Genomic DNA, 14,857 nt, shown 5'->3' on the forward strand with positions numbered 1-14,857 from the left:
CATGTGGGATCTTCCCGGACCGGGGCACGAACCCGTGTCCCCTGCATCGGCAGGCGGACGCGCAACCACTGCGCCACCAGGGAAGCCCCAGAAGCAACATTTTGAGAACAACCGCATCGCTGTACAGTTTGTATTGTAGTATTACTGCCTTTTCTTGGTTCTACTTCCTTCTCAGAATTGAAATAACCAGGGGAGGGACTTCTCTGGTGGTCCAGTGGGTAGGACTCCACGCTCCCAATGCAGAGGGTCCAGGTTCGATCCCTGGTCAAGGAACTAGATCCCGCATGCATGCCGCAACTAAGAAGTCCGCGTGCCACAACTGAAGATCCTGCATGCTGCAACTAAGACCCGGCGCAGCCAAAATAAATAAATAAATAAGTAAGCAAGTAACCAGGGGAGCTAATAAAGGGCCAGAAAGGGATCTGTGCCATTTCTAGCATGCCTCTCTCTTTGAAGCAAAGTGCTCCTTAATGAGATGTGTGCAACATACAGATTGGTGCATGAGCCCTTAAAAATGCATGTTTGAGAGGCCCTAGCATTATTTTAAACCTCCCTGTTCTCATTCTAAATGCCTTTGTAATCTCTGAGCACAGAAAAGATCATAGCCATAGTAACCAAATACCCTAACTAGTTTTTGAGGAGGTCACCTAGACAATCCTCCTTACTCTAAGAGAGGCAAGGATCTGGATGAGGAAACAAAATGGTGGTAATTACAGAGGCCCCAATCCAGGGCTCTTTCTGCTATCATCACTCTGCCTAGGAAACCCTTCCTTGCCGTTAGTCATTTAAAGTTATTTCTATAATTTTTTTTGATTAGCAAAAGAAAAAAGACTAAAGAGTCCTTTTATCTTTCCATTTAGATTAAGATGCCCAGAAGCAAAGGTCACAAGGTAGCCAGCCAGAGAGAACTGGGCGCCAGGAGGATGCAGGGTCTAGGGAGTCCCGGGAGTGACCGGGAAGAGACTGCAGGTTTGGCCCCCTCCCAGCCAGAGTCCCCCACCCCACGTCCCATGCCCCCCCACCCCAGTCTCCCTGGGGAGATGTGCCAGCAGGCCACAAAAGCTGAAAAGGCAACAAGGAGAGGAGGAAAGATAAGAAATGCAGATGACACACAAAGAGAGCATGTCTGAAAAAGATGTTTATGATATTTTTAGAAAGATCAGTGTCATTATTCTGAATCTTCCAAAATACTCAAGGACACAACAGTCATCAGGTTGCTTCTAATGGGTGGTTTTACTAAAACTTCTCTTCTAATTACTAATATTAATGTACTACGGTGGATTTTGCTTTTTACTTTGTCAAGCACCTTCACAGGAGGAAAATCTTGTGAAGCACCTTGTCATGCATTCCGAAATGAGGAAACGGCTGTGACAGGGTAAGGGAACGCAACAGCCTCACCTTTCTTAGTCACCAAAGTTGGTGCATGAGCTTTTAGGAGATGTCGTAAGGATCTGTGTATGTTACCTCCCCCTCTGTGTCTCTAAGGACGTAGAGAGGACAGGAGAGCCATTGATGTCTCTGTCCTGAACCCTTTTCTGTTTATAAGACCCATATAGCCAGCTACTGGTCCTGCATTTTCCCTTGGGGATCTCACAGGCCTCTCAAATTGAACATTACCCAAACGAATATCATCACCTACCTCTACCCATCTCGGTACATGGCTCCATATCCAGGTTGTCAACGCAGAAACTTCATTTTTTTTTTTTGAAGTTTGTCATTTTATTGCTTGGGGGGCAGCGGTGTGTGTGTTGGTGGGGGGGCGTTGGTTGGGTTTTTTTGGTTTTTTGGCTGCACCTCATGGCTTGCAGGATCTTAGTTCCCCGACCAGGGATTGAACCCAGGCCCCTGCAGTGAAAGTGCCAAGTCCTAACCACTGGACCACCAGGCAATTCCCCAGAAACTTCATTCTTCAGGCCAAGCTGTTCCTATGACAAATAATCAGGTATCCTGCCCTGAGGCCACCTCCTAACATCTGTTGACCCCCTCACACCCCTCCAGCCAAAGTGTCGCTACTTTAATATAGGCCATTTTCAGTTCTTGCTAGGTTATTATAGTAACATGTTAGTTAGTCTCCTCCCAACCTCTGGTCTTTAATTCTCTAGAAGCAGTTCTCTAGAATGCTTGGCATTTTAGGTAGAAACTCTCTTTTTCAGAAGGGCTGTGCTGGACCTTGCAGCATCACAAGCGTTTGGTCCCAACTCATTAAAATTCAGTAATACCCTAGCCATTGCGATAAGCAAAAACTCTACAGGGGAGTGGGCCAGAATCACAGCCACTAACACTGCCTTGGCAATGGCGGAAGGATAGCAGCATTTCTCTGCTAAAGTAATGATATCTCAGGATAAATCCCACTCCTTAAAATGGCCCCCTGGCCAACACTGTAGTACCCTTTCCATAAGGCCTTTACAAAGAACCCTAATTGTGTCCAGGCCTCAAGCCCTAGAGGCAACCCTACCTGCTTTTCCAGGAATTAGGTGAGCTCCTGAGGCTGACAGTGGTTAAGTAGGATCAAGCACAATGTGGGTTTTTAATTGGCCTAATTTAAAGGATTGTCTCTGTGCTCACAATTATACCAAGTTATCTGGGGTTATTAGAACAAACAAGAAAATGCACGGGGGTGAGTTAGAGCTAGGACTTAGCACTCAATAGCCTGTTGTGGGAAAACAACACCTTGGGTCCTAATTTCGTCATTTATGAAATGTTACTCTACCTCTGGTCTCCAAAAATGAGTACTATCTATAAGGAAGCTTCTCTTAAGTTACATGTAATACTTCTCGTGTTAAAATTTTTCATGTCAACAAGAGATGGGAGAATATGCGAAGTCGTGAGATTACCTCAGTCCTAAGTGTAGGATACTGTACAGATGGCCTGTTATATTTAAATATCAAAAAAAGGGGTTGAAAAAAAAAAGAGGTTGATTTCTAAGCTGTGACAGCACTAAAAAAAAAAAAAAAAAAGTCTTATCTCTATCTTCACCACCATGCCACCCCCAAGTCCTGGTCACCTTAGCTAAAACCTGTGCTATCACATAAGGGCTGGTGATCTATATCTCAACTTTCTTATTTATAAAAGGAGAGCCAGGTCATTTTCCTAATTGTAAGAGATGGTAAGGAATTTGGTGGTGAGGAGAAAAGTCGCATTTGCACAAAAATTGTGCCAGGCTATCTAGCAGATTCATCTCCAGAATCACATTAGAAATGAAGTCACGTGACATCGGTCACGTTCAGGTGCCAACTTCTTACTTCCTGGGAATCCTTGGACTGTGTCCATTTCCTTTCTTGCAGTTGGATGAGGGGTTTCTAACTCTGGTTCTGGTTACCGGTTGGGATTTCAGAGTGTGGCTATCCAAAAACTACATGAAACTGTGTTCATTTTAGGGAGTTGGAGGTGAGCCAGAGGTTTAATGAGAGTCTAATTAAAGGGGCCCTGACCCAAAAAGGTGAAGCATCACTGACAGAGACTTCTGTGCCCTCGCGCAATCCCAGATACATTTCCAAACTCCCACGAAGCTTTGTGGACAGTGTCTCAAAGGATGATTAAGTAGTTAAAAGTAAAAGTGAAATGTGTGATGAATCTCGTAACAGTTAAGAACAATCAAAACTGAATTATGGTGAAATTATAGAAAGAAAATCCATGGCATTTAATTAGGTTGCATTTTATTTAGATAAATGAAAATTTGCCCCCCAAACAGAACTAGGAATCAAATACTGTCTCAGATTGAAAAGGAAACTGCTAAGCTTCATGCTTACACTGAAAAGCTAAAATTTCCAGTCCTTCACTACCTGTAGTTCCAAACATCAAAGGAAAATACCGGAAAAAAGTATCTGTGTGACAAAGAGAGGCAACCCGGGTGTACCATTAGCAAAAGAACCTGAGGGGGAACATTTTCTATTCTTCGATTACAAGAAATGGCGAGAGTTTACAAGTCTTGCATTGCTTTCTATTGAACGTGGCTCCATAGTAATGCCAAAAATAGCCAAGTTTAGGCACTTGCTCCAACTTCTGCAGTTTGCATTTGATTATTATGTACTTCACAAGTTAACAGCAGCTTTAGAGTTATAATACAGAATTGTATGTATTTCATGCTACTGTTAATAGCATTCCTCCTGTTAATAAAACAATGACACTTAATGGACATAGGTCCAGAGCTTGTACGGAAGTAATCCAGGGCACATCAAGAGCACAGTCATGAAGCAACCACCACTGGAAAACCAGCTGTGATGGCCAGAATGACCCGGCCACGTGTATTAAGGCAAAATACGAATGGGATGAAGTGGCAGGATGGACTTTAAACGCCCCCAAAATGATTACCACAAACTACACAAATCTTTAATCTGTTCAAGATACCACGAAGTGTCTTCCTGCCGTAGAAAGGAAGTTAGTTGATATTTAGAAGTATAATGAACTCCTTAAAAACTGCTACCATCTCCAAATTTCAGTTGATCTTCAAAAATTAACACCAGCATTGGGATTTTTTTAAAGTATCAAGTTGGCAAAAGAAATATCTTTGGATCAGAGGGTGTTTTTTTAATTTGGGGATTTTAAAGTTTAGTAATTAAGCACAAGTGGCTATTATATGTGTGAAAAAACTCCCCGAAAGATACTAAATGTTTTCCAACTACAAGACCGTATGCTGTTACCATGAGGGGGTCTTTCTAATAGGGCCAATTTTTTATCGTAGTCAGGTTTGTTGGTTTATGAGAAACTACTTTCCAGTTTTGACAGCAAACTGTCTTTCTGCTAAAAGACTATTCTAGTTTTGCTAGAATGTTATACTTCAAAATAATGTAATTGGCAGTTGAAATTTAAGTTCTCAAACCGGAGTACTGAGTTTGAGTACAATTTAAGAAGCGTGCACGCCAGGCCAGTGCTACCCATGAAAAAGTGGGACTTTGTGGTAGATGGGGGACTGTTCTTTGTGTGGCACTTGTCTGACAGAATCCTTTAGGTATTAGCGTGAATCAGAAATCATTTTGACACTTTAAAAATTTGTTCCAAGATCACCTGTTAGGTAAGACATTTTTACTACTAAGCCTTCTTAAAATGTCTTTCTAGAGACAACTGTCATTAACAGATATTAACAAAGAAAACGGACTTTTTCAGGAAGGCACCACCAGATGGTAGCATTGTTTCAGTACCCTCAATCTAAAAAGCTCCTGGTTTATTTCAGCGGATCCCTCTCTGCCTTTGACGTCCTCTGATCCCCAACTCAAACTGGTGTAAAGTGGTGACATCGTGTAGTGACTACATTAGAAACTTCTAACTTCTCTGCTTTTAGAATGCAGTAAACATATGTCCCAGGCTTCCTATTATCTAATAAATCCAACAAATCTAAGTGAAGCAAATGTTTTATTGAAATCAGTTGTCAAATCACAATTTATCCAAATGATAATGCTACATTGTTCTTGAAAGAGTGGGCACAAATATGGCACAGACACAATCCAGCATCTATCAAAATACCATCTGTAAAGAACCTGACTTATTTCGTGCTGTGTGTGAATGTGGTCCAGCATAGAAAGTAGACTCAAAACCAGTCGATTTTTTTCTTGATAACATGAAAAACAATTCACTACTTTGCCTCAGAATTAAGCACACTCATCTGTCCGTAACAACCGTGTAACAATTAGCAGAGAAGACTTCAAATTAATCTGCTACTGAAAAAAACCTCCTTCCAACCTCCACTGGGGGATAGAAAGAAAAATTTCCCAGTAACAATGGAACATTCTGTATGTTTCCCTCCAAAAAACACTTTTTATTTTTAGTGCACTGTGCGTAATAGGAAAGCGACCGATTTCAGAGTGACACTAAACACTCTGAAAGGACCTAATCCTTAGTGAATTTTAAAACAAGAAGTGTAGCTTCTGATCAGGAATGTTATTTCTAGGAAGCTCTGTTTTCAATGGTTGTAACTGAGGCAGACAGCTTCCTGAGACTTCACCGTGGTTGTACGCCCCGTCGTATACTGTGTGATACAGAAGGAATGCACTATACTGTAATTTCCTTAAACATTAAGAAAAAAAAATATACAATAGATACAGAAGGAGGATTACTTAAAACATACATATAAATACACAGAGAATGATACTCCAGTTTGAGAAGCAGAACTAGGTATTGCCAACTCCAGTTCCGGGCTAAGAATTAAGGATCTTGAATCAGAAACATTATATGGTACCAAGGGAAAATATCAGGTTGGTCTTGAAAGGAAGAAATGTTATCTGGCTACAGCTCCCGATGAAGCCTCAGGATTGTCAGGGGTCCTCTAGAAATGAGAGCAGTTGATGTGTCTGTTCTTCCGTTCCCGAAGTTCTGTAAGATTGGTCTCGTCAGCAGCATTCGTTTTCTTCTTCCACTCGTCTTCACATTCTGGTCTTGCAAATACACAACTGTAACTGTAGAAGGAAGCCAGAATCAAAAGTAAATAACATCTCCTTCACCTCCCTCATTTATTCAACAACAGAAGAGTTGTGAAAGTGAGTTGCAGCCAATGGGAACCCTAGTGAAAACCACAGTTTAACTCTGTAAGAAAGAAAGATGGTGAAGGTCCATAATACAGCATCCTTTGCTACCTGAACACCAGTAGGCAGGCTCTCACATGCACTGGAAACTTTTTTAAATGCTTCTTAATACTGCTGGAAGAAATCCAATTTTTTCCCAGAGAGCTATAAACTAAATTTCAAGCACTACCTTATAAACCTACTTTGGACTTCTAGTTATTAAAAAAAAAAATGCAACAGAGTAGCTGTGAGCACAACATATGTCTTATGTCTTTGAGCCAAACACACACACAGTCACACTGGGGGTAAAATGAAGTCATTACTTTCAGGACACCAGTAAGACTGAAGAGCATGTCAATGAGAAAAAGGAAACTAACCCTGGGGGCTTCCCTGGTGGCGCAGTGGTTAAGAATCTGCCTGCCAGTGCAGGAGACACGGGTTCGAGCCCTGGTCCAGGAAGATCCCACATGCCACGGAGCAACTAAGCCCATGCACCACAACTACTGAGCCTGCGCTCTGGAGCCCGCGTGCCACAACTACTGAAGCCCGCGCGCCTAGAGCCCGTGCTCCGCAACAAGAGAAGCCACTGCAGTGAGAAGCCCGCGCACCGCAACGAAGAGTAGCCCCGTTCGCCGCAACTAGGGAAATCCCACGCGCAGCAACGAAGACCCAATGCAGCCAAAAATTAAATAAATAAATAAACATATTTTTAAAAAGGGAAACTAACCTGGATCTCCTTGTCTGGTTGATGGTTATGTCCCCAGATGTAGGTTCTGCATAAAATCCTAATTATTTGAATTCCTGCTTCCCTCATAACAAATCTGCCACCAGATGACAGAAAAGAGGGCAAAATTACTTTCAAAGGAAAGGAAGTTACTTACGTGACGTTTTAGGATTCTGTGGGTTCGGGTCTTGCCGGTTCTCCCTCTTGGTCCTGTGTCTCCTCCTGTGTTTGTGTTTTGCTCTCTTTTTCTGACTCGCTCTGCACTTTTTCTTCCTGAAATTCTACTTCCTGGCCATCTCCCTTCTCTTTCAGTTTGGGTCCAATTGCATCTGGAGGCTCTTTGGTTGAGGCTCCTGACGCCTCAGCATCTTCCGGGGCTGAGGTTTGGTTCCCGGGGTCATCAGCAGCATCACCTTTTTCATCTTCTCGGGATTCAAACGGGGACTTCTCTGTTCTTTCTCCAAACCCAGCACCACCGTCGTCTTCTGGCACCGACTTTGTTTCAGGGCCTTCTCTCTTTTCCTTGGATGGGAAAGCTACCTCTTCAAGCTGCTGGTCATCTACCCGGGAACTTTCCACCCTAGCGGCCGCCATCTTCTCTAAAGCTTCATTCGCGTCTTTGGAAACATCTGGATGTGTGTGTTCCCCGGCACTTAGTGGGGACTCCTCTTTGGCTTCGATGGTTTGTGTTTCATCCAACGTGCAGGGCTGAAGTCTGCCTTCTTCTTTCTCGATTTTCTGCCCAGCTTCCTGGCTGTCGGCCTCCGTCAGTTGAGCCTGGGTCTGGAAAGCAGCGGCCGTTTCTTCTGTACTCCCCAACTGGTCAACAACTGTCTGAATTACGTTTTGTACAAGCTTGCAGCTCTCTGTCTCAAGTTTCAAAATCTCATCTTCAGCCTTTAAATCCTCCTCTCTTGTTTTGCTTACGCTGCCTTCCTGACAACCAACCTGCTCACCGTCGCCATCTGACTCCCATTTCTGTGATGTGGTTTTATCTCCTTCCAGGTCAGCACTGATGCCTTTTTCAGGCGTAACAGATACTATCACCGGCACTGATGTGGCCTGAGATTCAGTCCCTGTGGGCACCGCATCTTCTCCCCGCTGAGCAGGAGAGCCTTCATCTTTTTCTGAGGACTTTTCTTCCGGCACTAAACGTGCCTCTGCAGATTGCAAAGTTTCCGCTGTTTCTAAAATCTTGATAGCTTCTCCTAAGACCTTCTCCCCCACTGCTGCAGCTGTTAGAGCTAATGATGCCTCAGAGCTTTGAACTTGAATTTCTGTGCACGCCTCTTCCTTGTGAACGGGCAGAGAAGAACTTCCTTCAAAACTGATGACTTCCTTTTCCCCATCTATGACGGTTACATTCACTGCCTGAACCAGTTGCTCACCGAGCTCTTCACAGGTGGTAACAGCTGGTTTGCACTCAAGTTTCTCTTCATTTACTTGAGTTGGCTCTAATTCCGTTTTGTCCCTTTCCACTTGAACTACCCTCTCTCGCTCCACTGGGGTTGGAAGAGACGTAGCAGGTCTCTGGAGTTCGAGATCATCATTCTTCTGAAATTCAGCTTTTTTCGTAACTTCATCCTCAAGGGCAACTTCAGTTACCTTTTTCTCGGTTATTTCTGTGTCAGCAGACACAAGTCCTTCGACAGATGGCTCCTCTTTGGCTTCCTCATCAGCACATCGGCCAGCCTCTTGAATCACCTCAGTTTTTGAAAGGATGGGTACAGTTTCCACTGTTACCTCTTTATCTGTATGTTCTAGAACCTCTTCCATTTCTGAATGCTTTTCTTCCTGGGATTGAAAACTGGAAGGTTCTGGAGGCATCTCTTTCAGTTCAGGAAGTGCCTCACCTTCTGTGACCTGGTATTGGGTACCGGATGGAACCTCACCATCTTCATCGATTTCCATGATCTTGGTCTGCTGGCTTACATTTGTAGCTTCAAGATCTGCTACTGGGGTGCTTCCATCGGTCTCACTGTCTGTGAGGGTTTCAGCTGAGTCAGGAGCAACAGCCTGTTCCGGGACAGTCTCTGGTTTTACCGCAGCCACGGTTTCAGCTGGACAAGTGCTTGTAAGCTCCCTGGCCTCTGCACTCTCTGTGCCTGGAGGAACTTTTTCCAAGCTTTCTGGGGTGGCCTGTACAATCACCGCCCCCTGTGTCAAAGTCTCAGTTTTTGTTTCTTGTACATGTCCTTTGGATGCTCCATCCATTGCTTCCTTCTGATCGAGTGTGTGAGAATCCTCTTCTGCTTCTTCCACCTGCTCCAGTATTTTTGCCTGTCCTTTCTGGGTTGTCTGGATGGTGTCATCTAGCCCTCTGGCGTCAGGCAGCTGTGATTCCTCTTTAACTTTTTCTGCAACGGCCTGCAGCACCTCTTGGGTCCTCTTCGCCTGGTCTTCCATGTCGGGCACGCTGCCCTCCACCTCCTGAACTGGTGTTGCTTCCTCGGTGGTGTCTGGAAAGTCGGTTAACTGGGAAACAGCCGAAACCATGTCGGTGGTCTCTTCAGCACCAGAGGCTTCTGTGGCTTCTTCAGCACAGAATGCCTCTGTGGTTTCTGCGGCCGTCAGAGCTTCAGGGGTCAATTCCACCTTGCTGGCGACTGTGTCATCAGCGGCCTCCTGGCTCTCTGGCAGCGTTTTGGTATCGATGGGGGTTTCCTCTGCAATGACTTCTTTTTCAAACACCTCCCCAGATGGTGGCTTGTCTTCGTCTTCTGCTTGTTCAAGAGGTTCTGTCACCGAAGCAGAGATCCAGGAAGGTGCCCTTTCTTCGATGCTGGTAACGGCCCTTGTCCCGTCCATGACAGCCACAGTCACGGTGTGAACCAGACTCTTACTGAGCTCCTCCGACACGTCGACAGCCACCTTCTGCTCGGGGCCCTCCCCGCTCTTCAGAGCCTGCTGTGCTTCCGTTTTCTCCCTTTCCACCGCATCGTACTCGGACAGAGGCACCACGGCTGGGACGTCCGAATCGTCCTCGTTGACCTCCGTTGGCCCCGTATCTTCCATCGCCGCTTGTTCTTGTTTCCCATCCAGCCTTTTCTTCCTTCGCCCAGGAATAAACTTCCTGATTGAAACCCAAGACTCTTCTTTCCCCAGCTCAGCATCTGAGGCTGAATATTCTAGGCCGGACCCAGCTACCAAGTCTTCACTTTTCTCTTCCAGTTTTGACTTCGATTTTTTTCTCGAGGTGACTAATCTTTTAAATGACTCCCAGGTGGAGACCCCCTCCCCTTCGGAGGGGCTGCCGGCCTGCTCGGGTGAGGAACTTCCTGGGGGTTGGTCGTGGTCTTGGGAGCCGGCAGGGAGCGCGTCTGGGCCCGGCTCCCTGTCTCTCCCTGCTTCCTCTGGTTTGGGGCTGTCTCCTCCCAGGGGTTTTGGCCCCCCTTCGTCGTCGGAAGAGGATGCTTTTCTTGCTCTTTTCTTGGATGACCCCACACAAATCAGAGCTTCCCAGGACACGGAGGTGTCAACCTTGCGCTTTGGCTCTTCCGGCTTCTGCTCTTCTCCGTTTCCTTTCCCCTCTTCCTGCATTTCAGAGGCGGCGCTCTCCGTGGAGGACAGGGTGGAGCTCTTGACCTTGTCCACTTCGTCCTCCTTGTCACTTTCAGAGAGCCTTCTCACGCGTTTCTTGGGCGTCACCATCTTTTTGAAAGATGCCCAGGGGGTAACACCTTCCCTCTTCTTCTCTCCGTCGGAAGTGGTCCCTTCCTCCGTCTCCCCGTCCTGGGGGGCCTCGGCCACGCCTTTCTCCAGGCACGTGATCTCCTCGGGCTCTTCGGGGGACGAGGCCGAGCTCTCGCCCTTGGGCTCGTCTGGAATGTCGGGAGAATCTGCTGAGGCTGGATGCTGCTCCCCGGACTCCTCATCTCCTCCTCTTTTCCCTTTCTGTTTCTTTCCAGAGAGCTTTTTTAAGCCGCTGCTCGTGAACAGTTTCTTTAAAGGGCTTCCCTGCACCTTAGTTCTCTCCTGCGAGGACGGAACCTCCACCTCCCCCGCGACGCCCTCAGGGGGTGTGGGAGGCGCTTTCGCGTCTGCGCCCTCCGCCGGCTGGGCGTGGTCCCCGCTGGGGGCGCCCGCCTCTTCCTCCATCTTCAGCAGCGCTTCCGGGCGCTCGGCGTCCTGAAGGTCGGCGTCCGTTTCAAGCAATTGCTCAGGTGGCGAGGGCTCTACTGCTTCTTCCACCTCGGCTTTCTGCTCCGCCGTGTCCTTCTCTACAGTGCTGACGTGGACCTCCGCGACAATCTCTACTTTTTCATCGAATACTTCTGTTGCTAACGGGGCGGGTTTCTCTTCTGGAGGTGCTTGCACTTGGTCTTCGGCGGGCAGCTCCACTTTTTCATACTCAGCCGACAGCCTGGCATCCTGGGCACTCTCGCGGGCCTCCTGTGAGGGCGGCTGCTCGGACAGATCTTCCGTCTTCTCGTTTTCTTCTGCGTCTGCCTTTTCTGGCTCTTGTTCCTTTTTCTTCTCTGAAGCCTCCAGCTCGTCCTCCCGAGGCTTCCTGAAACTGGTCCTTTTTCGCCAGCCGGCCCAACCTTGAGTGAAGAATTTTTTGAAGGGCGATGCGGTTTCGCTGGCCACTGGGCTAGTCGGAGAGTCTGGAGATTTGGCGGGTTCTTTCTCTTGTTTTTCTTCTCCTTCATCTTTGCCTTCCTCGGCTGGTGGACCAGACTCCACCTGAAGGGAGATTTCTGGGTGGCTCTGCTCGTGTCTGGGCGTCTCTTCGGGTTTCTCTGTGGACTGTTTGAGCTCAGCGTCTTTGGGTGTCGTGTCCCCCATCTCCCGGCTGGGCTCCCGGTGGTCACCAGCCCCGTCGGACCCTCCTGGCCCTAGGCCTTCATCTCTTTTCACGGTGAGAAGCTGCACAGCATCAGACTTCTCTGTCTTATCCTTTTTCACAGTGAATTTGAAGCCGACAAACTTAAACACCTTCTTAAATCCTACATCGTTAGCCTGGGGCTCAGCGGGTTGCGTCAGCTCGTCTACACTGCTTTCTGAGGCAGGGATCTGTTCCATCATCTCAGGCATTTCCTCCTGCCCCTCTTTCGTGATGTCTTGAACCGCCGCTGAGTTAGCAGCCATGTCTTTGTCTGAGTCCCTTTCACTCACATCTTCAGACTCTCTCTGTCCAACTATTAACAGAAAAAAAAAAGAGAGAGAGAGGGAGTGGGGAAGAAAAAGGTTGAAAATGATTACAATTCAAGAAAATTAAATATTTAAAAAACACGGCCAATGAATACTTTCTTTAACATCAGGCAGTTCCAAGATCAGGTAACGGTCTTACCAGTATCTGTAAATCTCAATAGATTCGGCAAAAAATTAGTTATAGGTAAGCGGCTGCAACATCACTAAGGGTAGGTCAACCAGACGGCGTATACAAAATGGAATCACACATCACACCTAGGATCTAGAATCCATCAAGCTTTAAAGATAACTTCCACTTTATAGGAAATATAGGGTTAGAGAAACTAAGCTAAATAAGTACCTAGACAAATCTAAAGGAGGGGTATTCTATGTGATAACTACCTGGCCTCTTCAACAAGTCCCCCAAGGCGACCAGAGCTCCTTGGGGAAATTCTGGGCTAGGTCAGGGAAAGTACAAGGAACATTTTATTGCGACAAAAGGGGGTGCTCAAAAGCTTGGGGGGCACATATCCAAAGGACGCAGGAGCCAGCTTGAAAGGGCTCCTGCTGGCCAAACTTTGAAGTGTAAAAAAAATAACAAGAATGATAGGTTATAATACATTGAATAAAAATAGAATCTATGAACCAAGAGTGACACTACAAATACAACATTGTAAAATCAACTATACTTCAATTAAAAAAGAGTGATACCAAAAAAGTAACTGAGGAGCAGGGGATACTTCCTTATGAAAAAACGCCAGTCAATAAATTTAGATATAACTTCCACTTTGATCCTTAGAGCCATTTCTTTAGAATTTAGAATTCTACCACATTGAGATTCATATGTATTAAGGATGAGAGTTAAGAAAAATGGTTCTTTTATAGACAGTTGCCCAGGCTCTTCCTAGGCCGCAGCAAACAGCCGTTCAGCCTTGAAAATGCAGAGCATCACTGTCTCTAAACATGTATTTGTATCATTCATCAAACAATTAACTTAAAGGAAATAATATAAGTGGATTTTCGCTTGCAGTTAATTTGGAGAGGAGAAAGCCATGTTTTAATTCGCTTCAACTGTAGGGTCATCAACTGAACTGAACTTTTTCAGTTGCTTAGAAAAATAAAAATAATTTCTCATTATATAAAATAAATGCAACACTGTTTCATGGCCAGTGAGGTTACTCTTTTGAATGTAGGCCTGACTGAAGGCATTTGGAACTAGTCATGTCACTATTAAAATCAGCTATTCAGAAACAAATTTTAAAAAGACAGGAATTAGGGGGAAAGTTTTTAATAGATGAGACTTGGAAGCAAAGCAAGGGAATTGACTGGCTGTAGCTTAAGCAGTTGCCTTATTTGGTAAAGCCTAGTTGGCTGTTTATCAGTAGACTTAGAAAAACCACGTTTACTAACACCATTCTGATAACTCATTCAGTCAAGAATCAAGAGATGCTAAAACTCTTGGGTGAAAGGTTTCCAGCACACTTACAGTTTTAGAGTATCAACACACAGATCACTTCGTTTCAAAAGCAACAACTTCCTTTATAATGGAGAAACCTGCCAGGTACCACCTTAACCAAGCGATCAGAATTAACAACTCCAATAATGGGACAAAACTGTCATCCTGCTTCGTGATGTGAGGCACTGAGAAGGCCAATAAATCATCTACACAGTACTCCTGACAAAAATGTTTAACAGAATTGAATCGTGTGTAAATAGTCAGACAACAGCCCACATGGAAGCCTGGCCTGAAATATAAATGTCGCAAAGGACAAAAATCAAAAATAAATACAGATGGATTGTCTGCAAGTAACTTTCAAATAGTTTAAGGGGAGAGAATGAGGGGGTACGGGTAGAGGAGAAAGAAAATGTGGTAAAATATCAGTGAATCGTGAATAAAGTGAAGTGTATGTGGGTGTTTATTGTATTTTTCTTTAGGTTTGAATTTTTTTTTTTTTTTTTGTGGTATGCGGGCCTTCCTCTGTTGTGGCCTCTCCCGTTGCGGAGCACAGGCTCCGGACGCGCAGGCTCAGCGGCCATGGCTCACGGGCCCAGCCGCTCCGCGGCATGTGGGATCTGGAAGCCCCTTGAATTTTTTTTTAACATCTTTATTGCAGTATAATTGCTTTACAATGGTGTGTTAGTTTCTGCTTTATAATTTAGGTTTGAATTTTAAAACTTGTTGGGGGTTAAAGAAGCAAGTCAATGTGATTTAATAAAGGGTGGGATTCTGTGCTAAATTTAAAAATTTAAGAAACATAACAACCAGAGACACCAGGCATGGTCCTGGGTTGGATATTTGTTAGGGCAAGCCAGCTTAATGACATTTTTGGGTCTCCTTGGGGTACTCGATGTCAGATTAGAGGAGATGAATTCTTACCAAAATGAAAGGGTAGAAATTTTGACTGAAGAAAAGCAGGTCACCAAACAGTGTATGTACTATGACCTCATTTTGGTTTAAAAACTCTCTCTCTCTCTCTCTCTCTCTCTCTCTCTCTCTCTCTCTCTC

General features: G+C 45.3%; 1 protein-coding gene across 2 annotated transcripts in view; it reads right to left on the reverse strand.

The window, feature by feature from the left end:
* Positions 1-3,634: 3,634 nt before the first annotated feature.
* AKAP12 (A-kinase anchoring protein 12) overlaps positions 3,635-14,857 on the reverse strand; it is a 108,564-nt gene continuing 97,341 nt past the window's right edge. For both annotated transcript variants that reach the window (XM_024122540.2, XM_024122541.2), the window contains 2 exons: positions 7,376-12,359; positions 3,635-6,389 (listed from right to left, as the gene is read on the reverse strand). In XM_024122540.2, coding sequence (XP_023978308.1) covers positions 7,384-12,359 — 4,976 coding nt within the window. In that variant the 3' untranslated portion in view covers positions 3,635-6,389; positions 7,376-7,383. The remainder of the gene's footprint in view (positions 6,390-7,375; positions 12,360-14,857) is intronic.

The sequence above is a fragment of the Physeter macrocephalus genome, chromosome 10, assembly GCF_002837175.3.
Source record: "Physeter macrocephalus isolate SW-GA chromosome 10, ASM283717v5, whole genome shotgun sequence".
NCBI lineage: Eukaryota > Metazoa > Chordata > Mammalia > Artiodactyla > Physeteridae > Physeter > Physeter macrocephalus.